The sequence below is a fragment of the Schistocerca gregaria genome, chromosome X, assembly GCF_023897955.1.
Source record: "Schistocerca gregaria isolate iqSchGreg1 chromosome X, iqSchGreg1.2, whole genome shotgun sequence".
NCBI lineage: Eukaryota > Metazoa > Arthropoda > Insecta > Orthoptera > Acrididae > Schistocerca > Schistocerca gregaria.
The window spans coordinates 399,489,879-399,514,481 of NC_064931.1; the positions used below are offsets into that span (position 1 = coordinate 399,489,879).

General features: G+C 40.3%; 1 protein-coding gene across 3 annotated transcripts in view; it reads left to right on the forward strand.

Annotated features, from left to right (window-relative positions):
• Window positions 1-24,603, forward strand: part of LOC126299350 (Bardet-Biedl syndrome 5 protein homolog) — an 80,697-nt gene that overhangs the window by 34,980 nt on the left and 21,114 nt on the right. For 2 of the 3 annotated variants that reach the window (XM_049991203.1, XM_049991204.1), the window contains exons 4-6: window positions 7,919-8,046; window positions 14,819-14,954; window positions 15,037-15,138. In XM_049991203.1, the coding sequence (XP_049847160.1) occupies window positions 7,919-8,046; window positions 14,819-14,954; window positions 15,037-15,138 (366 nt within the window). The remainder of the gene's footprint in view (window positions 1-7,918; window positions 8,047-14,818; window positions 14,955-15,036; window positions 15,139-24,603) is intronic. The other variant, XM_049991205.1, reaches the window with a different exon arrangement.

Genomic DNA, 24,603 nt, shown 5'->3' on the forward strand with positions numbered 1-24,603 from the left:
CAAACAGCATAGTGAATGCATTATTGTGGCCAAGATAGATACGAAGCCCACACCTACTACAGTAGTACAAGTTTATATGCCAACTAGCTCTGCAGATGACGAAGAAATTGAAGAAATGTACGATGAAATAAAAGAAATTATTCAGATAGTGAAGGGAGACAAAAATTTAATAGTAATGGGTGACTGGAATTCGAGTGTAGGAAAAGGGAGAGAAGGAAACATAGTAGGTGAATATGGATTGGGGCTAAGAAATGAAAGAGGAAGCCGCCTAGTAGAATTTTGTACAGAGCACAACTTAGTCATAGGTAACACTTGGTTTAAGAATCATGAAAGAAGGTTGTATAAGTGGAAGAACCCTGGAGATACTAAAAGGTATCAGATAGATTATATAATGGTAAGACAGAGATTTAGGAACCAGGTTTTAAGTTGTAAGACATTTCCAGGGGCAGATGTGGACTCTGACCACAATCTATTGGTTATGACCTGTAGATTAAAACTGAAGAAACTGCAAAAATGTGGGAAATTAAGGAGATGAGACCTGGATAAACTGAAAGAACCAGAGGTTGTACAGTGTTTCAGGGAGAGCATAAGGGAACAATTGACAGGAATAGGGGAAAGAAATACAGTAGAAGAAGAATGGGTAGCTCTGAGGGATGAAGTAGTGAAGGCAGCAGAGGATAAAGTAGGTAAAAAGACGAGGGCTGCTAGAAATCCTTGGGTAACAGAAGAAATATTGAATTTAATTGATGAAAGGAGAAAATATAAAAATGCAGTAAATGAAGCAGGCAAAAAGGAATACAAACGTCTCAAAAATGAGATCGAGAGGAAGTGCAAAATGGCTAAACAGTGATGGCTAGAGGATAAATGTAAGGATGTAGAGGCTTATCTCACTAGGGGTAAGATAGATACTGCCTACAGGAAAATTAAAGAGACCTTTGGAGAGAAGAGAACCACATGTATGAATATCAAGTGCTCAGATAGCAACCCAGTTCTAAGCAAAGAAGGGAAGGCAGAAAGGTGGAAGGAGTATATAGAAGGTTTATACAAGGGTGATGTACTTGAGGACAATATTATGGAAATGGAAGAGGATGTAGATGAAGACAAAATGGGAGATACGATACTGCGTGAAGAGTTTGACAGAGCACTGAAAGACCTGAGTCGAAACAAGGCCCACGGAGTAGACAACATTCCATTAGAACTACTGACGGCCTTGGGAGAGCCAGTCATGACAAAACTCTACCAGCTGGTGAGCAAGATGTATGAGACAGGCGAAATACCCTCAGACTTCAAGAAGAATATAATAATTCCAATCCCAAAGAAAGCAGGTGCTGACAGATGTGAAAATTACCGAACTATCAGTTTAATAAGTCACAGCTGCAAAATACTAACGCGAATTCTTTACAGACGAATGGAAAAACTGGTAGATGCGGACCTCGGGAAGGATCAGTTTGGATTCCGTCGAAATGTTGGAACACGTGAGGCAATACTGACCTTACGACTTATCTTAGAAGAAAGATTAAGAAAAGGCAAACCTACGTTTGTAGCATTTGTAGACTTAGAGAAAGCTTTTGACAATGTTGACTGGAATACGCTTTTTCAAATTCTAAAGGTGGCAGGGGTAAAATACAGGGAGCGAAAGGCTATTTACAATTTGTACAGAAACCAGATGGCAGTCATAAGAGTCGAGGGGCATGAAAGGGAAGCAGTGGTTGGGAAAGGAGTGAGACAGGGTTGTAGCCTCTCCCCGATGTTATTCAATCTGTATATTGAGCAAGCAGTAAAGGAAACAAAAGAAAAATTTGGAGTAGGTATTAAAATTCATGGAGACGAAGTAAAAACTTTGAGGTTCGCCGATGACATTGTAATTCTGTCAGAGACGGCAAAGGACTTGGAAGAGCAGTTGAACGGAATGGACAGTGCCTTGAAAGGAGGATATAAGATGAACATCAACAAAAGCAAAACGAGGATAATGGAATGTAGTCCAATTAAATCGGGTGATGCTGAGGGAATTAGATTAGGAAATGAGACACTTAAAGTAGTAAAGGAGTTTTGTTATTTAGGAAGTAAAATAACTGATGATGGTCGAAGTAGAGAGGATATAAAATGTAGACTGGCAATGGCAAGGAAAGCGTTTCTGAAGAAGAGAAATTTGTTAACATCGAATATAGATTTAAGTGTCAGGAAGTCATTTCTGAAAATATTTGTTTGGAGTGTAGCCATGTATGGAAGTGAAACATGGATGATAACTAGTTTGGACAAGAAGAGAATAGAAGCTTTCGAAATGTGGTGCTACAGAAGAATACTGAAGATAAGGTGGATAGATCACGTAACTAATGAGGAGGTATTGAATAGGATTGGGGAGAAGAGAAGTTTGTGGCACAACTTGACTAGAAGAAGGGATCGGTTGGTAGGACATGTTTTGAGGCATCAAGGGATCACAAATTAGCATTGGAGGGCAGTGTGGAGGGTAAAAATCGTAGAGGGAGACCGAGAGATGAGTACACTAAGCAGATTCAGAAGGATGTAGGTTGCAGTAGGTACTGGGAGATGAAGAAGCTTGCACAGGATAGAGTAGCATGGAGAGCTGCATCAAACCAGTCTCAGGACTGAAGACCACAACAACAACATGACTGAATTCCAGTAGACAGCACATTTTATAGACTTGAATTTAAACTCATGTCCCAACTTAACCACAACCTCATGATTTGCAATGTATCTGAGAAAATGATTGCCAACAATCAGCAGCAGAACCAAAATTGAAATCACTTTGTTCACAGTGTTTAAGGCTAACCTCTATGAGCAAACTCAGGACATAAAAATTTCAGTTGCAGTAGTAAAAGCACACTGTAATTTCTGACTGCCTTTGATTACCTAAAACTTCCTACACACTTTGCTGCACAGGCTGCTGCCTTACCAACCGACAAGCAGTCCTGTTTGGCAATTGGTTGCAGATGATACATAACACAAGCAGATTCCAAACAAAAAAAAGAATGATAGAAAGAAAAATAGGACCAAATAAAAGTCAATATGATGATAAAAATGATATGGTAATGTTGTTGTTGTTGTTGTTGTCTTCAGTCCTGAGACTGGTTTGATGCAGCTCTCCATGCTACTCTATCCAGTGCAAGCTTCTTCATCTCCCTGTACCTACTGCAACCTACATCCTTCTGAATCTGCTTAGTGTACTCATCTCTCGGTCTCCCTCGACGATTTTTACCCTCCACGCTGCCCTCCAATGCTAAATTTGTGATCCCTTGATGCCTCAAAACATGTCCTACCAACCGATCCCTTCTTCTAGTCAAGTTGTGCTACAAACTTCTCTTCTCCCCAATCCTATTCAATACCTCCTCATTAGTTACGTGATCTACCCACCTTATCTTCAGTATTCTTCTGTAGCACCACATTTCGAAAGCTTCTATTCTCCTCTTGTTCAAACTAGTTATCGTCCACATTTCACTTCCATACATGGCTACACTCCAAACAAATACTTTCAGAAACGACTTCCTGATACATAACTCTATACTCAATGTTAACAAATTTCTCTTCTTCAGAAACCCTTTCCTTGCCATTGCCAGTCTACATTTTATATCCTCTCTACTTCGACCATCATCAGTTATTTTGCTCCCCAAATAGCAAAATTCCTTTACTACTTTAAGTGTCTCATTTCCTAATCTAATTCCCTCAGCATCACCCGATTTAATTTGACTACATTCCATTATTCTCGTTTTGCTTTTGTTGATGTTCATCTTATATCCTCCTTTCAAGACACTGTCCATTCCGTTCAACTGCTCTTCCAAGTCCTTTGCCATCTCTGACAGAATTACAATGTCATCGGCGAACCTCAAAGTTTTTACTTCTTCTCCATGAATTTTAATACCTACTCCAAATTTTTCTTTTGTTTCCTTTACTGCTTGCTCAATATACAGATTGAATAACATCGGGGAGAGGCTACAACCCTGTCTCACTCCTTTCCCAACCACTGCTTCCCTTTCATGCCCCTCGACTCTTATGACTGCTATCTGGTTTCTGTACAAATTGTAAATAGCCTTTCGCTCCCTGTATTTTACCCCTGCCATCTTTAGAATTTTAAAGAGAGTATTCCAGTCAACATTGTCAAAAGCTTTCTCTAAGTCTACAAATGCTAGAAACGTAGGTTTACCTTTTCTTAATCTTTCTTCTAAGATAAGTCGTAAGGTCAGTATTGCCTCACGTGTTCCAACATTTCTACGGAATCCAAACTGATCCTCCCCGAGGTCCGCATCTACCAGTTTTTCCATTCGTCTGTAAATGTATTAAATAAAATGATTGCATTTAAACCAGTTAACTGAATAAAAATAATAATGAAAGTCTTTTGATTAGATTATAAAAATAAAAAAAATCAGTGCATTTGACAAGATATGAACCTACGACATCCCACACAGCAGGTTTATATGCTAACTACTGTATTACACCTTTACACTGTGGAAGGTTTTGTATTTATGACTCCGGTGCCCCACTCTTAAGGATTAATTGCAGCCTTCAAAAATTCTGCTTCACGCAGTGTTGTGTGAAGCTTATGTAATGTAAGCCAATCTCTATGGTCACAATAATTCTATATGTAATGTGAAATTGCATCTTGCACAGAAGAATCCAGTAATGTTCGGTTAGTGCTGTGTGTGAAATGTGTATTTTGTGAGCAGCATTATTTTTTTGTGTTTGTGTTTGTGTGTGTGTGTGTGTGTGTGTGTGTGTGTGTGTGTGTGTGTGTGTGGTGTGTGTATGTGTGTGTGTGGTTATCTTGTGTGATGAAATATGAAATAAAAGTGCCAGACCCAGGATTCAGGATGCAAATCCATCAAGAAAGAAAGCTGGACACAGAATAGGAAGTGGACTGACTAATTATTGTGGCAGTTTGGCAATGGCGAATGGTTTGAGTGTGACAATGAGCACTCTGATTGGAGCCAGCTAAAACACATGAAGTGTCAACTATCAAGTAATTTTAATCAGACTATAGTCATTGGCTCTCACCTGTGTAACATATCTTTCAGTAACATTTTAACCCTTCTAAAGCTGCCCAGTTTGACTTTTGGCAATGTGACTGTAAAGTGGAAACATTAAGGAACAAACATAGCTAAACCAAGATCAGGCAGACTTCATGTACTGATTTACAGGGTGTACCATCTACTGTGGAGGGTTGTTGTAAAAATTTGCTTGAAATCAGTGGAAGGAATCACTTGTGAGTTCCAGCAGTCCAGCTAGTATCATGTGCTGAGGGAGTTAAAAAGAATGGAGTACATTAGTGGAACAGCTCCTCATAAACTACACATTTCTGTAGTCAGTTCTGAGCTATATTTGAGTTGGTGTAAAGAGTGACAGCACTGGACAGTGGATTGCTGGAAACAAGTGATTTAGATCGGTGAATCATGCTATACCTTGTGGCAATCTGATGGAAAAGTTTGGCTTTGGCAAATGTCTGGAGAATATTATTTGTCATCATGTGTAGTGCTAATGGTGAAGTAAGAAAGATGTGGTGTTATGGTGAAGGAGTGTTTTTCATGGTTAAGGTGTGGTCACCTTATTGGACTTAAGAAAATGCTAAATGCATAATGATATGAGCACATTTTACAGTGTTTTGTACTGCCTACAGTAGAGGAACAGTTCAGAGATGATGACTGGTTTATCAGCATGACAGTGCACACTGTCATAAAGCAGCGGCTGTGAGGCAATGGTTTGTGGACAAAAACGCACCTGAAATTGACTAGTCTGCCCAAGAGTCCCAACCTGAACCCAGTGGAGCACCTTCAAGATGAGTTAGAATGTGGACTTCACATCAGGCCCCAGCATCCAACATCTTCTCTGCTCTGGTTTTGGCGCTTCAGGGAAAGTAGACCGCCATTCCTCCACAGAAATTCAGACACCTCTTTGAAAGTGTTGTCCACCTTCATAGTTGAGTCTTGGTATTGATGGCTGCTTTTCAGAGGACTCAGGTACAATTCTCGGTGCTGTCAAGGATTTTTCCTTAGTGGAAGGACTGGTATGGAGTGCACTCAGCTTTGTGATGCCAGTTGAGGAGCTACTTGATGATGTGTATGGGTTGTCTGAGTAGAATGACTCACACATGTCATATTAGGTTTAGGTGCTCCAAGGTGGATGGAGGTACTGTGACAGTGCAAACAAATTAGTGACACACACATGTACACTTTATTGTGCTGCATTACTTAACTAAAGATATACAACAACTCATTGGATGTGCTTGCAGACAGATACAACCAAGCAGTGGCCTGTCAAGGCATGATTTACTGAATACAGTGTCAAGAACATTATGACTGTCCTGGGTGCCACACTGTCAGTCACTGTAATAAAAACATGTCCATATGTAAGGGCTATAGGCAACTCAACTTGTAGATCAAGTCTCGTAGGCTGATCTCCACTATGAACCGTAGCTGTGAACTGCAACCCTGGAACTCTGTACTAAAACCAGTTCCGAGTGTGAACCACCCATTGCTGCCTATGGCTAGTGCTTATCTCAGTGCAGAAGGCCATCTCGTTGGCAGTGGCACAGAGGCTGCTGTTTGGGCCATGCTTGTGGTTGGTGGAGAACTTTAAAGTGCTGCCCTTGGTGCCAATCAGAAACTGTCTCAGCACACCAGCTCCAGTTGTGTCCAGTGTTGGAATGAGAAGTAGCAGCTCCACAGTCTGGAAAGTTGGCAAAAGTCCGGGAGAGTGGTGTGCTGACTACATGCGTGTCCATACCACATCTGAATGATGTCATAAGGCAGAGGATGATACTGTGGCTGGTTGACATCCCTTGGGCCTTCAAGGCCTGGACAAGGAGTGCTGATAGTGTTTCCAGCTGAGTTTAAGCTGTCATAAAGGAAATGGGTGGACACACTCATGTTAATGCCTATTAATTAATAAACAGTTACTTTTGATCAGATCAGTTGATTATAGGTGACTGTGATTTTGTGTGTGTGTGTGTGTGTGTGTGTGTGTGTGTGTGTGTGTGTGTGAGCGGCGTGTGTGGGGAGTTTTTGTACTGCATTTGGTGTTGCTGCTGATAATGATGATGGTGATGATGATGTTGATGATGGGAGAGAGAAGGAAGAGGATTAAACATAGTGCCAGTGCATTGCACTCTTGTCATCACCATCCGACATACAGATAATAAACAGCAGTGTCACACTGTTCACACTCTGTGAGATTCTGTAGAGGGGTTTAAATTTAACCTAAGATATCTTCAAGTTTAATGTTGCACAGGCATGTGCTAGCAACCTCAGCTGTGGAGCCATGTTCAATGGAAGATAATATACATTACAAACAGTTCCAGCAAAACATTGTAATTTGTAATACTTACTTTAACTGCACCACTGTCAAATTAAGATTTTCAGACTTTTGGATAGTAATATGTAACATTGACTTTAAAATAAGTTTGTGATTTGTAAACAGTTTCAGGCACAAACTATCACATGTATGTCATATTTCTTCAAAGTTTAAATGGATGAATAAATTATAAGCCAGTAACTGCTTTTTTAAAATGTATTGCCAAAATGTTTTAGTTTTATTTCATAAACTTATCCGACATTTGTGGTTACTTGAGATGTAGATAACCTCACAAAGTCATGAACAATTTATCTGCAAATACAAGGAAAAAAGCACACACACACACACACACACACACACACACACAGACAGACAGACAGACAGACAGAGAGCAGAAAGGTGAAATTTGTAAATAATGAAGACCTAGCCACAAAATGGATAATGTTTCCAAAATGTCATGTTCTCCTAGTCAGAATTGTGGATGTCAACTTCATTTAGTAGCCTAATTATGTTATTTCACAAATTAAGCATACTTTATTTTGTACATTACATTAGCCAAAAGATAAACTTGATATAATAAGCTATTATATCTTGGTTTATAAGTGTTATCATTTAACAGAAACTTCGAGGTACAACAGAGGCACTTCATATCCTCACAAAGTCAAACAATGTCCGATTCGAATTTATATTTACAAACCTCATTTTAGGGAATGCTCGACACATTACATCAATTATGGGTGTATTTAAGTGAGTAATAGCTTTCAAGTATTTGTATACTATTTTGTTGTGCAGTATATTATTTTCACTGCTTTAAGAGTATACTTTGGTTTTGTGTGCTTTCGTACCACAAACGTAGCAATGCACAAATAAATTTGATAACAACTCACTGACTGCTTATGGAGAAACCGATTTGCACTTTGCTAAGTTTTTTCTCATTCATAGAAAATAAAATGCAAATACCTCATATTTTAGTGATTTTTTGCTCTAATGATGTCTGGATGCTGTACATATAGTCAGTACTACTCTTATTTAAGATAAATTTATTATGTAATTGAAGAATCTTCATTGATGTTCTGTAATTAATATGATCTGTTTCATCTTTTATCCACGATCAGGCATTTTTAATTATGAAGCACTCTGGTTCACATACATATGGCATCCCTTAAAAAAAAACTGACCAAGGAACACATAGGCAACAATAACAGCAAGTGAATCAGGCTTGTGAGATGATGCAGTTACTGGAAAATCAGTGTGCAGCCTGCAGCCTTGCTGTAGTGGTAACACCAGTTCCCATCAAATCACTGAAGTTAAGTGTTGTTGGGCTTGGCTAGTCCTTGGATGCGCAGCTGTACGGGTCTGCCAAGTGCTGCTGGTAATTGGGGTGCTCTCAGCCTTGTGAGACCTATTGAGGAGCTACTTGATTGAGAAGCAGTGGCTCCAATAATGAAAACAGACAACAGTCAGGAGAGCAGTATGCTGACCTCATGCTTCTCAATATCCACGTCCAGTGATGCCTGTCGGCTGAGGATGACATTGCAGTTGGTTGGTACCGTTGGGCCTTCCAGGGCCTGTCCAGATGGAGCTAGAGGAGTTACATTAGTGTGTAGGACCCAGATACATCTAGGACTATTCAGTAACATATTTATAGTAGTGGACAGTCCTGGTGGAATGTAAATAATGTAGGAGTAGAGGTAACCCTCAACCAAATAGTAGAGGCATTGAGTTCTCAAAAGGTACATAAATGAGGCTGAAAACTGTGCCAGCTTTTGGACTAATCTTCTGTGAGGTAGAGTACACACACACACACACACACACACACACACACACACACACACACACATGTGGGCATGTGCCTATGGCACTATTGTGCCAACTAAATACAATACACTGTTCCAAGACTGCAGTTTTGCAACTTGTCTAAGGTGAGGGATTGTGTCAGAGGGACTGTTTGAGGGGAAGAAGGATGAAAGGAGTAGGTAGAAGAGACAGGGAGTGGTGGCTGACAGTTGGGATAGAGACAGCATCTGTGTGGGTTAGATATGGGAGGGAGGGCAGCAGGTGCACAGGATAGGAATGCAATATATGAATGCCAGCTCCTCACCCCCCATCTCTGGTGATTTTGTGCAGTGCATGATGGTGTTCATGTGGAGTGGATTGTTGATGGAAACAGAACAGAGGAAGGGGAGACAGCATGGAAGATGATGTGGGTGCAGGATGGGTGAAATTAGGGTCCTGGAGCAGGGTGGAGGTGGGTACGGAGGCAGGGGGCTACCGTAGGTTGCGGCCACAAGGATTACAGAAATGAAGGATATGTTGAAAGAGCAACTCCCATCTGCGTAGTGCAGAGAAGCTGAAGTTGGCAAAAAGATTCAAATGGCACAGGTTGAGAATCAGCCACTGAAGTGGAGTGTGTTGTGATCAGCAGGACGTTCTGACAGTGGGTGGTCAATTCTGCTTGTACCCAGAGTGCCCATTCATTTGGTTGGACGGCTAGTCAGTGGCCATGCCAACATAAAATGCTGTGCAGACACTGATATAATGAACCTCTCAACAGACGAAGGCTCCACCACTGTCATGATGAACTACTGTTTTACCTAATAAAAGGCATCCATCAACTGTCTTGGCTCCTCCACCTATGAACCCCCCCATTCCAGAAGTCCAACATAATCTCCAACCCCTACTTAAATTCTTATGCACAGCCCAGAATCAGTCCCCCTGAATCAATCTGCCATCTCACCCCAATGACGTGCTGCATACCCACCTTCTGCATTCTCCCCAAAATCTATAAACCTAACAATCCTGGACACCCCATTGTAGCTAGTTACTATCTTCTTTTTCTTATACCTTTGTCCTGCATTGGTATAGGGTCAGTGTGGTTATTAATGGATTTAGCACGGTTAATTTAAGGGGTAGCGAGTTGCCCTTCCTGTTACCACCCCGCTACCTGCACCCCGGGATGGAATAGTTGTACCCCAACTGTCTGAGTGTAGCGTTATTCATGTGAAAGTGAGTGAATATTTTCTAAATGTTTGTATATCATGCAACTGAGGCAGGACTTGGCTACTAGCCCAGTATTCACGTGGTGGGATGTAGGAAACTGCCTAAATACCACATCCAGACTGGTGGCACACTGACCCTCATCATTATCCTCAGACTCGATCCAGGGCCGGTGCACCTCCCCATCCTGGAAGCAGCACTTTAACACGCATGGCCATCCAAGTGGTTCATTGAAGCAGCTTACCGTGCTCACAGTGAAACAACCGACAGCCACCCTTCCTCGATCTTCACTCCCAGTTTCCACTTCCTTTCTGCTCTTGCTCTCTCCACCTAACTTCCTTCAGTTCAGCTGAGCTGCAGAACTGCAGTCCCAGCCCAATGTATTCAGCTGTCACAGTGTAGGCATATAAGTGTGCATATGTCTGTGTAGGAGAGGGGGGGGGGGGGGGGAGGGGCTGCGCATGTATGTGTACTCTAGCTTGAAAAAATATTTGTCCAAAATCTATTAATTTTTTCAGTTTGTTTATGTTCCTTTGTCTCCTTAACACCCCCATTATTAGGTGTGTTGTTACCTTTACTTTCAAATTATTTGCAAGTCACATATTTCTGTTATTGGCATTCCTTACAGCGGCTTGCATAGTGTTTGTCGGATGGGCAGAGGTCTAAACAGTGAGTCCTGTACCTAGCTCTGACAAGGGTTTCCACAAATCCCAGGTGACGAGTTGAAGTGTCTTAGTTAAGTAATGAGTTTGCTTTCTATATATAATCGAAGAAATGGTAATGTCATCCTCAAAGGGGGCTATCATAGTGCATGTCCAAGAACTCGTATGACGCAGAGTCATTTCACCACTGTCTGCTAATGTGGCAATGATTGAGATGTCATACAGGTTAAGGTATTCCCTCACAGTATTCCCCAGAATGCAGTCAATATCCTTTTTCGTCATTTTTCTTTACCAGGCCAGTATCATACACCTAAGGTCTTTATATTCATCAAGTTTGTTGGTTGGTTGATTTGGGGGAGGGGACCATCAAATGAGGTAATGATGAGGAAGGAAGTCAGCCATACCCTTTCAAAGGAACCATCCCGTCATTTTCCTGAAGTGATTTAGCGAAATCATGGAAAACCTAAACCAGGATGGCCGGACATGTGTTTGAACCATCGTCCTACCGAATGTGAGTCCAGGGTGCTAACCATTGTGTAACCTCACTCGGTATCGTGTATCGTGTCAGTTGTTCTTGGCATATACTTCATGTTTTCAACCAACATAAAGAATAGTGGTGTGTTACGATAGTGAATGATCTTCTAAATAAATGTGATTGGATCTTATTAATTTTCCAAACAATTATAAGGTACCCTTTGTCGGTTTTAGAGTAATTCTTCTGAGAATGGTGGAGACCTAAACTGTTACCTTTTCAACATATTTCTGTATTTGCACTAAAACAGTGTCACTGTTGAGATTAATCTTGAAATTAGCATTGGACAGCAGCAAGATACAGCCTCTTGTTATAGTCAGAAAAAGATATTTCTAGCTCCACATTCTAAAAATGGGATGCATCCCTGCAACATTTCTTGTACCTGATTTTGACAATGGTTTTCACAGATTGCAGGTGACCAGTTGCAGTGCCATGAAAATTCTTAAATTAATTATATTCACATTTTGGAAGAGGAAGTTTCAAATCTCTGTCTGGCCAACCAGACTTAGGTTTCCCTTGGCTTCCCTGAATCGACAATTAATGTGAATGTAGGATGGTTCCTTAGAAAAGTGCACAGTTCCTTTCCTTCTCGATCCTGACCCTATCCTACCTTGTGATTCTTCTCTGATAATTTAACTGGCTATAGAACATCAAACTCTATCTTCCTTCTTCTAACAATATGTGTTGTGTTATAGTCCTTACTTTTCTGTATCATGATTTCTTCTCATCTACTTTAACTAGGTGCTCGAAAACTTTTATTTCTTGGGCAATGGAGGAGAACTTTCTTGCATTGGGACAAATACCTGAGTCTTTGACACACATTAGCACAGTACTTGAGTAATTATGTTACTTTCTATGTGTCATCAAAGAAATGGCAATGGCATCTTGACAGTGAAGGAAATTGTCCATCATGGGTTCAAAGGGGGCTATTACATTGCAGAGATCAATTAGTATAACTTTGGTATTGTAGAGGTCATCAGGTGCTATATAAGCAGCCCTTCATCTACACCTATACTCCAGAAACCATGGTGAGTAGCGAAGGCTGTTTCTGATACTTCAGCTGTTTGCTGATCAACCTCGACAGCTTTAATCTGCCAGTAGCTAATATGCACAAAGGCAGTCTTACATCTATACCTGTACTCTGAAAGCTACCTTATAGGGTGTAGTGGAAGTCCTTCTGGCACCACTGTGGCAAGACTAGACAGTATTAATCCAACAGTAGCTTACCTGCATATCCATAGTGAAGAGATAGTTTGTTCATTTCAAGCAATCAGAGACATCATTGTTTTATGACAATGTGTAGACATCATTTTTGGTGATATTGCTCATTTGCTGATATTGCAGAAATTCTACATTCCATGTGTCTTCCTGATGAGAACCCCTGCATAAACCCAAGTGCATCTCCAAGCATCTTCTACATTTCGTATGAATTTACTCCTTTCTCAGTTGGAGACAATTCATGTGATTGGTAATCCCTCAAATAATCCCCAATATTTTTATAATATTTCACCTGTGCTGTCTGGTCTGTCTTATCTCCATCCTGCATTGGTGCAAATTGCCCATCACTCTCCAACATCATGCCTCGTTTAGGCCAGGATCTGTTAGTGTTATGATAGTATCCTCCTCCACAGTACTTCCTTTAACAGTACTAATGAATCATTATTCATCATTGACACTCAGCTGATCTTCTTGGTCTGGTGTGGATGTTACCATTTGCGTATTGGTAGAGATGATTCACAGATGCTTATTGCAGCTGGTGGCTCTGAGTTCCCCTTGGCCACTTTTGATGGTGACTTAAGCATAATCTCATTCTTTGAGAAGAACTTGTCTGATGGTAGGAATAGTTGCCAATGATCAATGCACCTCTTCTTGAATAACCACTCCTATGTCCTGCCCGTCTCTAATGACCTCGTTGTCAACGGGACGTTAAACACTAACTACCACCACCACCTATGTCCTGCTACCTGTGTGCAATGTTCATATCTGTCAGAGATTTCTGACCATTTATTATATATTATTTATTATATTAAAGATGCTAAACCATGATTGTCTTTCATGATTGTCATGTTGTGACAATATGTTTTAGAATGAGTGCTTCATACACATTATCTGCTATGCTTCTCATTATGTGTGAAACTTCACCACCTGTCAAGTATGGCCATCAAGATATCTCTTTAATTTTTTTCTTTCCTTTTTGCCCAATTTCCTTCCATTCATCTGCTAAAGGCTTGCTAATCATTTTTGCACTAGAATGCTGAATGGTAGGCTAACATTCACAATGACTGTGAAGGCTTGCACTTTGCACGATATTCTCAGTACTTTCTCTTATAGAAAAATAAATGTCTCTGTAAACTTGACATGCTTTACTGCATGGAATTTCACAATGAAGTGTCAAGCATAAGTTTATAAATCAGTGAATCATAAAATTGGGTCTTGTTTAGGTGCTGGTCAACAGCATGTACTAATTTTCCAAAATGCAGAGGACTGTGCTGTCTGTGATAATGGTATTTTATTCTGCTACCAGTTTTGGCCTCAAACCATTTTCAATGGCAGGAAAGTTGCTCAGCTGTGCTCTGTAATAATTTTTCTGCCATTGAAAATGGTTTACGACTGAAACAGGTAGCAGAGTAAATGTCATTATCACAGACAGCATAGTGTTATGTGTTTTGTAAAATTATAACATAAAATTAGGATTATGTGAGTGAGAATTGAAGGTACAGTGGCCGTTGGCTTGCGAGGTCATTGTTTGACACACTACAAATAAAAAATGATGCATGATATAATTGGGTATAAAATCTAAATTTTGAGACTATATTGTGTGTTTGAGACTGTACCCAACCCAGTGGCAAAGAGAATTTATTCTAGTCAGTGAAGGCTAAGTTAGTTGTAGATTTTTAAAAATTGACAAAAGGAGAGAATGTATCATTAACTAGTCCCTAAAAATAGGATGATAATTCCACTGAGTCATTCTTTTTCGTTTGTATTAAATGAAATGGTTAGTTAATGTTGTTAACATCTGTATTCCCTACCTTTATGTGTAACGAGATGTCTTGAAATCTAAACCATAATCAGTAATGGGGTCTTCTCTCCTCATCGTATTATATAAATGTCAGAACACTGTCACATGACCCATGTATTTCCCCCAAGAGTACCTATGATGTTCAGTATTCATTTTTTAAATTTAATGTTCAAATTTACATTTAGCTTTTTGTGCCAGTATTTGTGTGTGTGTGTGTGTGTGTGTCCATTCAAAATAAAACTGAAACTGTTTGGCTTAGTTGTTTCATTAAAGTTACATACTAATGAATGTGAATAATTAAAATTTCAGAGCTTATACATCATCAAGAATGTACCGTGAACTCAAGTTGAGGGGTGCCATCATTTATAATAAACAACTCAAGCTTCTTCCCCTAGAGCAAGTTGTTACAACTGTTAATGGAGTATGGAATCTGTCAAGTGATCAGGTTCTGTTATATTATGTAACAAACATATTTTTAATTACATCATGCAAGTGCCCTGTTTAGAAGCATTTTTTTATATTTTCAGGGAAACCTTGGCACATTTGTTATAACAAATGTTCGTCTTGTGTGGTTTGCTGATATGAATGAAAATTTCAATATTTCCCTGCCATACCTTCAGATAGCAAAAGTAAGTAAATATGTGAGATTATTTATATCTGTTAAAACAGTCTCCTCTTATACAGTGATATTTCAGTTACAGTTTCACCATAATTTATTTCTTATGCCCACTTTAAAAACTAAACTTGGTATTTTCTTCTTTGCACTATGTTGCCATGAATATGCTATGTAAAAGACAGCAAAGTCCTTTAACAGCAAGTTTTATTTTTATTTGGATGCTTTGTTTAGTGTTTTCAATTCAGATTGTTCCCACTGAAAACTTTTTCTGCAATCTAATGGTTGAAACTTACTATAAAAAATTAGAAGGGCAGATGTCAGTACCTTTTACATTACTTATTTTGTACTCCCCCCCCTCCCCCCCTCCCCCCCCCTCCCCCCCCCCCCCCCCCCATGAACCATGGACCTTGCCGTTGGTGGGGAGGCTTGCGTGACTCAACGATGCAGATAGCCGTACCGTAGGTGCAACCACAATGGAGGGGTATCTGTTGAGAGGCCAGACAAACGTGTGGTTCCTGAAGAGGGGCAGCAGCCTTTTCAGTAGTTGCAGGGGCAACAGTCTGGATGATTGACTGATCTGGCCTTGTAACACTACCCAAAATGGCCTTGCTGTTATGGTACTGCGAACGGCTGAAAGCAAGGGGAAACTACAGCCGTAATTTTTCCCGTGGGCATGCAGCTTTACTGTATGGTTAAATGATGATGGTGTCCTCTTGGGTAAAATATTGCGGAGGTAAAATAGTCCCCCATTCGGATCTCCGGGCGGGGACTACTCAAGAGGACGTCGTTATCAGGACAAAGAAAACTGGTGTTCTAGGGATCGGAGCGTGGAATGTCAGATCCCTTAATCGGGCAGGTAGGTTAGAAAATTTAGGAAGGGAAATGGATAGGTTAAAGTTAGATATAGTGGGAATTAGTGAAGTTCGGTGGCAGGAGGAACAAGACTTCTGGTCAGGTGAATACAGGGTTATAAATACAAAATCAAATAGGGGTAATGCAGGAGAAGGTTTAATAATGAATAAAAAAATAGGAGTGCGGGTAAGCTACTACAAACAGCATAGTAAACGCATTATTGTGGCCAAGATAGACACGAAGCCCATGCCTACTACAGTAGTACAAGTTTATATGCCGACTAGCTCTGCAGATGACGAAGAAATTGAAGAAATGTATGATGAGATAAAATAAATTATTCAGGTAGTGAAGGGAGACGAAAATTTAATAGTCATGGGTGATTGGAATTTGACAGTAGGAAAAGGGAGAGAAGGAAACATAGTAGGTGAATATGAATTGGGGCTAAGAAATGAAAGAGGAAGCCGTCTGTTAGAATTTTGCACAGAGCATAACTTAATCATAGCTAACACTTGGTTCAAGAATCATAAAAGAAGGTTGTACACATGGAAGAATCCTGGAGATACTAAAAGGTATCAGATAGATTATATAATGGTAAGACAGAGATTTAAGAACCAGGTTTTAAATTGTAGGACATTTCCTGGGGCAGATGTGGACTCTGACCACAATCTATTGGTTATAAACTGTAGATTGAAACTGAAGAAACTGAAAAAAGGTGGGAATTTAAGGAGATGGGATCTGGATAAACTGACTAAACCAGAGGTTGTACAGAGTTTCAGGGAGAGCATAATGGAACAATTGACAGGAATGGGAGAAAGAAATACAGTAGAAGAAGAATGGGTAGCTCTGAGGGATGAAGTCGTGAAGGCAGCAGAGGATAAAGTAGGTAAAAAGACGAGGGCTGCTAGAAATCCTTGGGTAACAGAAGAAATATTGAATTTAATTGATGAAAGGAGAAAATATAAAAATGCAGTAAATGAAGCAGGCAAAAAGGAATACAAACGTCTCAGAAATGAGATCGTCAGGAAGTGCAAAATGGCTAAGCAGGCATGGCTAGAGGACAAATGTAAGGATGTGGAGGCTTATCTCACTAGGGGTAAGATAGATACAGCCTACGGGAAAATTAAAGAGACCTTTGGAGAAAAGAGAGCCACTTGTATGAATATCAAGAGCTCAGTTGGAAACCCAGTTCTAAGCAAAGAGGGGAAAGCAGAAAGGTGGAAGGAGTATATAGAGGGCGATGTACTTGAGGACAATATTATGGAAATGGAAGAGGATCTAGATGAAGATGAAATGGGAGATACGATACTGCGTGAAGAGTTTGATAGAGCACTGAAAGACCTGAGTTGAAACAAGGCTCCGGGAATAGACAACATTCCATTAGAACTACTGACGGCCTTGGGAGAGCCAGTCCTGACAAAACTCTACCATCTGGTGAGCAAGATGTGCGAGACAGGCGAAATACCCTCAGACTTCAAGAAAAATATAATAATTCCAATCCCCAAGAAAGCAGGTGTTGACAGATGTGAAAATTACCGAACTATCAGTTTAATAAGGCACAGCAGCAAAATACTAACGTGAATTATTTACAGACAAATGAAAAAAACTGGTAGAAACCAACCTCAGGGAAGATCAGTTTGGATTCCGTAGAAATGTTGGAACACGTGAAGCCATACTGACCTTACGACTTATCTTAGAAGAAAGATTACGGAAAGGCAAACCTATGTTTCTAGCATTTGTAGACTTAGAGAAAGCTTTTGACAATGTTGACTGGAATACTCTCTTTCAAATTCTAAAGGTGGCAGGGGTAAAATACAGGGAGTGAAAGGCTATTTACAATTTGTACAGAAACCAGATGGCAGTTATAAGAGTTGAGGGGCATGAAAGGGAAGCAGTGGTTGGGAAGGGAGTGAGACAGTGTTGTAGCCTCTCCCCGATGTTATTCAATCGGTATATTGAGCAACCAGTAAAGGAAACAAAAGAAAAAATTGGAGTAGGTATTAAAATCCAGGGAGAAGAAATAATAACTTTGAGGTTCGCCGATGACATTGTAATTCTGTCAGAGACGGCAAAGGGCCTGGAAGAGCAGTTGAACGGAATGGACAATGTGTTGAAAGGAGGGTATAAGATGAACATCAACAAAAGCAAAACGAGAATAATGGAATGTAGTCGAATTAAGTCGGGTGATGCTGATGGAATTAGATTAGGAAATGAGACACTTAAAGTAGTAAAGGAGTTTTGCTATTTGGGGAGCAAAATAACTGATGATGGTCGACGTAGAGAGGATATAAAATGTAGACTGGCAATGGCAAGGAAAGCGTTTCTGAATAAGAGAAATTTGTTAACATTGAGTATAGATTTAAATGTCAGGAAGTCGTTCCTGAAAGTATTTGTATGGTGTGTAGCCATGTATGGAAGTGAAACATGGACAATAAATAGTTTGGACAAGAAGAGAATAGAAGCTTTCAAAATGTGGTGCTACAGAAGAATGCTGAAGATTAGATGGGTAGGTCACGTAACTAATGAGGAGGTATTGAATAGGATTGGGGAGAAGAGAAGTTTGTGGCACAACTTGACTAGAAGAAGGGATCGGTTGGTAGGACATGTTTTGAGGCATCAAGGGATCACAAATTTAGCATTGGAGGGCTGCGTGGAAGGTAAAAATCGTAGAGGGAGACCAAGAGATGAATACACTAAGCAGATTCAGAAGGATGTAGGTTGAAGTAAGTACTGGGATATGAAGGAGCTTGCACAGGATAGATTAGCATGGAGAGATGCATCAAACCAGTCTCAGGACTGAAGACCACAACAGCAACAACATCTTGTACTCCCAAGCAGAAGCAGTAAAGCAGTAATGTGCACTTGCACAGGTCTGTGTTTCACAACATGAAACGGTATCATCAATATCAACACCAATATTGTTAGAAACAGAGCATGAGCTAAAATTTAACAAGTGTGGATAAGGCACTCAGCTGTGGCTTTCTAAGACACATTCTGGAATTCGCCCGAAGTGATTTTGTGAAGTCATTTAATACTGAAATCTGGTACATTTCAATAAAATGTGGTGAATTGTGCTGATTATGACATTTATGAGCTTTTCTTGAATTTGATGTATGTTGATACATCCAGGGATTAATTTTGCCCAGAACATGTCAGAATGGCACCAGATATTTGAAATAGTTCATGTGTATTAAATCACAATGTAACTATAATCTGCTGCAGTGCCAGCACCAGTGACAGTGGGTGACATATGTGATGTGATTGTTAGGTGTATGGAGCAATATATTCCTTGTGTGTGTGTGTATGTGTGTGTGTGTGTGTGTGTGGACGCGCGCGCATATTTACAGTATACCTCAGATACTTAAGCTTGGTTCCAAAGTGGTGAACTGGAGAAAAGTGAAACTTCTATGGGGATAGATGGTAGTAGCTGTTGTTTACCTTGTGTTATTATTGTTTTTATCATGAGAAACTATGTTTTAATAATCTGCATTTCAGAACAGTATATTGTAAAAAAAATGATTTCTCATTGCAAGTTTTATCACAAATTTTCACAAATTGAAACCAGTGATTTTTATGTCTGGGGGGGGGGGGGGGGGGGAGGAAGGGGGGGGTGTAGTTGTATTCACCTACATTTTAAGCACTGTACACATCTCATGTGGAAGTTAACTTCTTTAGTCAATAAGGAATAGCTAAGAAGAGCGTACTTTGTAACTTCGCAAGAGATTAAAACTGTTTATGAACTGAGTCTCAAACTCGGACCTTTGCCTTTTGTAGGAAAATGCTCTACCTAACGAGCTATTCAAGCATGACTCATGACCTGTCCTCACTGCTTTACTTCCTCCAATACCTCATCTCCTATCTTCCAAACTTTGCAGCAGAACTGAAGTTTGGAAAGTAGGAGATGTGGTACTAGTGGAAGTATAGCTGTGAGGACAACCTTTGTAGCAGAACTGAAGATTGGAAAGTATGAGATGTGATACTGGTGGAAGTACACCTGTGAGGACAGGTCTTGAGTCAGGCTTGGGTAGCTCAGTTGGCAGAGCACTTGTCTGCAAAAGGCAAAGATGCCGAGTTCAAGTCTCAGTCTGGCACACAGTTTTAATCTTTCAGGAAGCTCCATATCAGAGCACACTCCACTGCAGAATGAAAATCTCATTCCAGCATCCTTTGTAATTTTTCAGTCTCATGTATCTTACAGACTGTTAATGTGGGAACTCTAATGCCATGTCAGTGAAGTTCTACTTATACAGTAAGAGGTACTACAATTACTGTGTAAGGCTGACCCCAAGGAACACTGTTGTTCTCTGTAAACTAAGGCCAAAATATTGACAGTTGTAAATCTTTATATCTATCTATCAATGGTATACGTTAAGAACAACATAACTGATTTTGTGACACTAGAGAGAATATATACTATCATAACACCAAAATGAATATCAGCAAACCCAGGCATATACTGACAAAAACAGGAAATATGAAGTGACCTATCTGAAGTTCTTTAATAAACTGTCACTTTCTGCTCTGACAACAATTTTAAACTATTTCAAAAATAAGATGTAAAACTGGTTAGCTCACAATCCATTCTGCAGTTTAAAAGAATTTTTTGATACATATAATGTTGAAATTGATTTTGAAGTTTTATAACTAGTCAAAATAGGATATTCAATTTGTACATATAATGTGAATATTAATTTTTAATATTTTGAATGCAGCTGTAATGTACTATCACTGACAAAGACTACTCCACTGTATGTGGTCAATAGTGAATACAGAATTTGAATGTGGATCTGTGAAAGCCACAATTGGCAACAAACCATGACCATGGAAAGATGTCTCATGACTGACAGGTTTAAGAGACTTGTGAGAGCTTGGTTTTCAGGGTGTTGAGCCTAAGAGGCACACAGCAGCACAGAGATGGATCAAATGGCTGCGAGAAATGGAAAATCCAGACAGTGGTTTCTCTGAACTACATATTCAGCAATCACTGTAGGAAATTTGATCCCAGATCGCATAAGAAATTTATGTGATCTGGGGTCTTGTTGTCATCAGGAAGAGCCTCTCCAATAAATATTCTGACAACCATGTAATTCACTGCCATGCATTTGCTGTTTCTAATGACAACTACAGAATAACGAAAAAGCTTTTAGAGGCTGACTTCAGGAAAAATGAATGTGGATTCCACAAAAATGTAAGAACAACTGAGGCAATACTCACAATATGATTTATCTTAAAAGATAGGTTAAAAGAAGGTCTATTTTTCTTTATAACATTCGTAAATTATAGAACATTTTTGACAATGTGTACAGGAATACACTCTCTGAAGTTCTGATGGTAACAGAGAGCAAATACAGGGAGCAAAAAGTTATTCAAAACTTGCACAGAAACCAGACCGCAGTTGTAAGAGTAGGAAGACATGAAAGGGAATGAGTAATTGAGAATGGTTGTAGCCCATCTCCTATATGAAGAAGTTATTGTCTACATACTGGAAGGAACAAGTAGGTTTCCAATGGGCTGATTCCAGTATTTCCTTCTCAAAATATTCCTTGTACAAATTGGTGACAATGGGTGAAAGCAGATCCCCTCTGGCTACTACTTCCATGTGCTCATAGTAGCCACTGTCAAAAAGAAAGTATGTTGACATCAAGACATCCATGGAAAGGTTGGTCTCCTCTTCGTCAAACAAATCTCTGGCCAATAAGCCGTAAGGATTCTTGTAAAGGCACTCTGGTGATAAGAAAGACAATGTCAGAGTTCACAAGGATGTCAGTATCTTTAAGCTTAAAGTTGTTAAGGCGTCCCACAAAATCCACAGTGTTGTGAATATGATGTGAGCACTTTGTGATGTAAAGGCTAAGCAAATTCCTCAAGTATTTAGAGAGTGAGTATGTTGAAGCACCAATGTTGCTGACAAAACTGTTGCTTTCAAATTACATCTACAGCTGGCCAACCAGTTCAGTTCTTGAATGTGGGACTGGACTGATGGTGTCACATGGCGCTCAGAGGACTCCGCACAAAGAAAGGCCACCGGACATAAAATTTCAAAATTGAAGCATATATCAGAGAGGTAACCTTATGATGCTCCCTGCGAAACTGTCATCAATCTCATGGCCAAGAAACTGGCAGTTCTTAAGAAGGGACTCAATTTTGCACCCACACCTAAATTGGAGCTCGTCATGTACATAATCAGCTCACAGGAACAGGAAGCTGCATGACTTCTCCCTGAAACAGGTGAAGAGGTACATCATAAAACCTGTCAGGTTCTCATGCAAATGACACCTACAGAACTGAACATCTCTAGCAGGGAGAAGGCTGCTATAAGGAAACTAAGAGCAGATCCTGATATCTTGGTCTTACCAGTCAACAAGGGCAATGCAGCTGTGGTCCTATCTCACCAGGAGCCTGCTAGAAGATAGTGCATACTCGAAAATCAACACTGAAACTGCCAAGAGGGTGGAGAGGAAGACTATGGCACTTTTCAAAGAATCTGCCTCACCAGACAATGTTGTGAAGAAGCTAAGACAGAGAGCATCAGCTACACCAAGACTGTCAAAGGTTCACAAGGACGGGGTTCCTTTGTGCCCCATTGTCAGCAACATCGGTGTACTGACATGCTCATTCACTAAGTAACTGAAGGATTTGCTTAGCCGTTATGTCAGGAAGCACTCACATCACATTCACAACTCTGTGGATTTTTGTGGTGCCTTTAACAACGTTAAGCTTAAAGATACTGACATCCTTGCAAATTTCAACATTGTCTCTAACCAACAACGGCAATGCAGCTGTGGTCCTATCTCACCAGAAGTACATTGAGAATACCTTTTCAAGAATCCTTAGATCTTATTGGCCAGAAAAATGACATAGAGATGGCCATCCTTTTCTGGCATATCATGGTGACAAAATATTTTCTTTTTAATTGTGGTTGCTACAACCAGACAGAAGGAATAGCCATGGGGAGTTCATTTTCACTGTTTGTCGCCAATATGTATATGGATTGTTTTGAAGAGGAAGCCCTGGAATCAGCCCATTGGAAACCTACCTGTTCCTTCTGGCACTTTCATTATATAGCCACATGGAAGAGACAAGTTGAATGACTTCTTTGTCCACCTCAATTCTATACACTTGAACATCAGTTTTAACATGGAAGTCGAAGTGGATGGAGTACACCCTTTTCTGGATATCCTGATTGAAAGGTGAGCAGACAGCACATTGGGCCACAGTGTTTACCAGAAGTGATCTGTAATTGCATGCAGACAGCTCAGAGGAATGGCATGTCAAAAACATTGGTACATAGGGTTCACACCATCTCTGACAACAAAAGTATCAACCAAGAACCTGAACATACAAGAGCAGTTTTTCAGAAGAATGGCTGCAAGGACTGGAAAATTCAGAGAGCCCTACATCCTTTAGCCTCTGTACAACTGATGGAATCAGAAGAGGAGAGTCAGGAGAATGCAGCCATTGCATTTATTCCTTTTTGTGGCACATTGTCTGGGAAGATAGGACAAATTCTCCAGAAACACCAAGTGAAGACAGTCTTCCGCCTACAAGGCATTACACAGGTACTGCATGGTAGTGTGAAGGATGACATTGGACTACAGAAGTATGTGCTGATTCTCTGCCAGTGTGGTAAATCATAGGTCAGGCAGTGTGTGCAGTCAAAGTTCATTGCAACGAACACCAACGGCACATCAGATTGCGGCAGTCTAACAAGTTGGCAGTTGCAGAATATAGAATGGAGTATGACCACACCAAGTTTCTGACACAGACATCCAACTTCTGGCACTGCATCATTAAGGCATTTATGGTGATTCGAGTAAGGGAACCATTAATAAATCATGATAGTGGGTATATCCTTAGTAGGGTATGGGACCTTGCTATTAGTCTGATCAAGAAGAGGAATGAGATCCAGACAATGAATTGACTACGGGGGCAGGTGGAGGAACAGCTGGGTACTGCCCGAAGATGCACCTGGGCACGAACCTAGGATGCAGCACTGTGTTGGCAGGAGGAATTGGGGGGGGGGGGGGAGAGGGGGGGTTAGTGATGCTGGGTGTGGAAAGCTGATGGAGAGGCCAATCACAAGGAGAGGGCGAGGAGATAAAAATGCAGTGCCAGCCCCCCCACCAGTCAGTTCATCAGCACACCTGTGTTGGCTATGCGGTTGTTTGCAAAATATTGTGTCTGTTGAGCATTGACAGCCAGCAGTTCACCTTTGAACTATTTCAACCTGAAGTATTCCAGAAGAAGGTGAAGAATCACAAAAGGTTTGATGTTTGCTGAAGACATGGTAATTCTGTCAGAGACACCAAAGGACTTGGAAGAACAATTGAATTGAATGGATAGTGTCTTGAAAAGAGATTAGAAGATGGACATCAACAAAAGTAAAATGGGGGTAACGGAATGTAGTCAAATCACATCAGACGATGGTGAGTAAATTAGATGAGGAAATGAGTCATTAGTGGTAGATCAATTTTGCTATTTGGGCAGCAGAATAATTAATGATGGCTAAAGTAGAGAGGATATATAATGCCATCTGGGAATAGCGAAAAAAGCATTTCTGAAGAAAGAGGTATTTGTTAACAGTGGACATAAATTTTTTGAAAGTGTTTGTCTACAGTGTAGCATTATA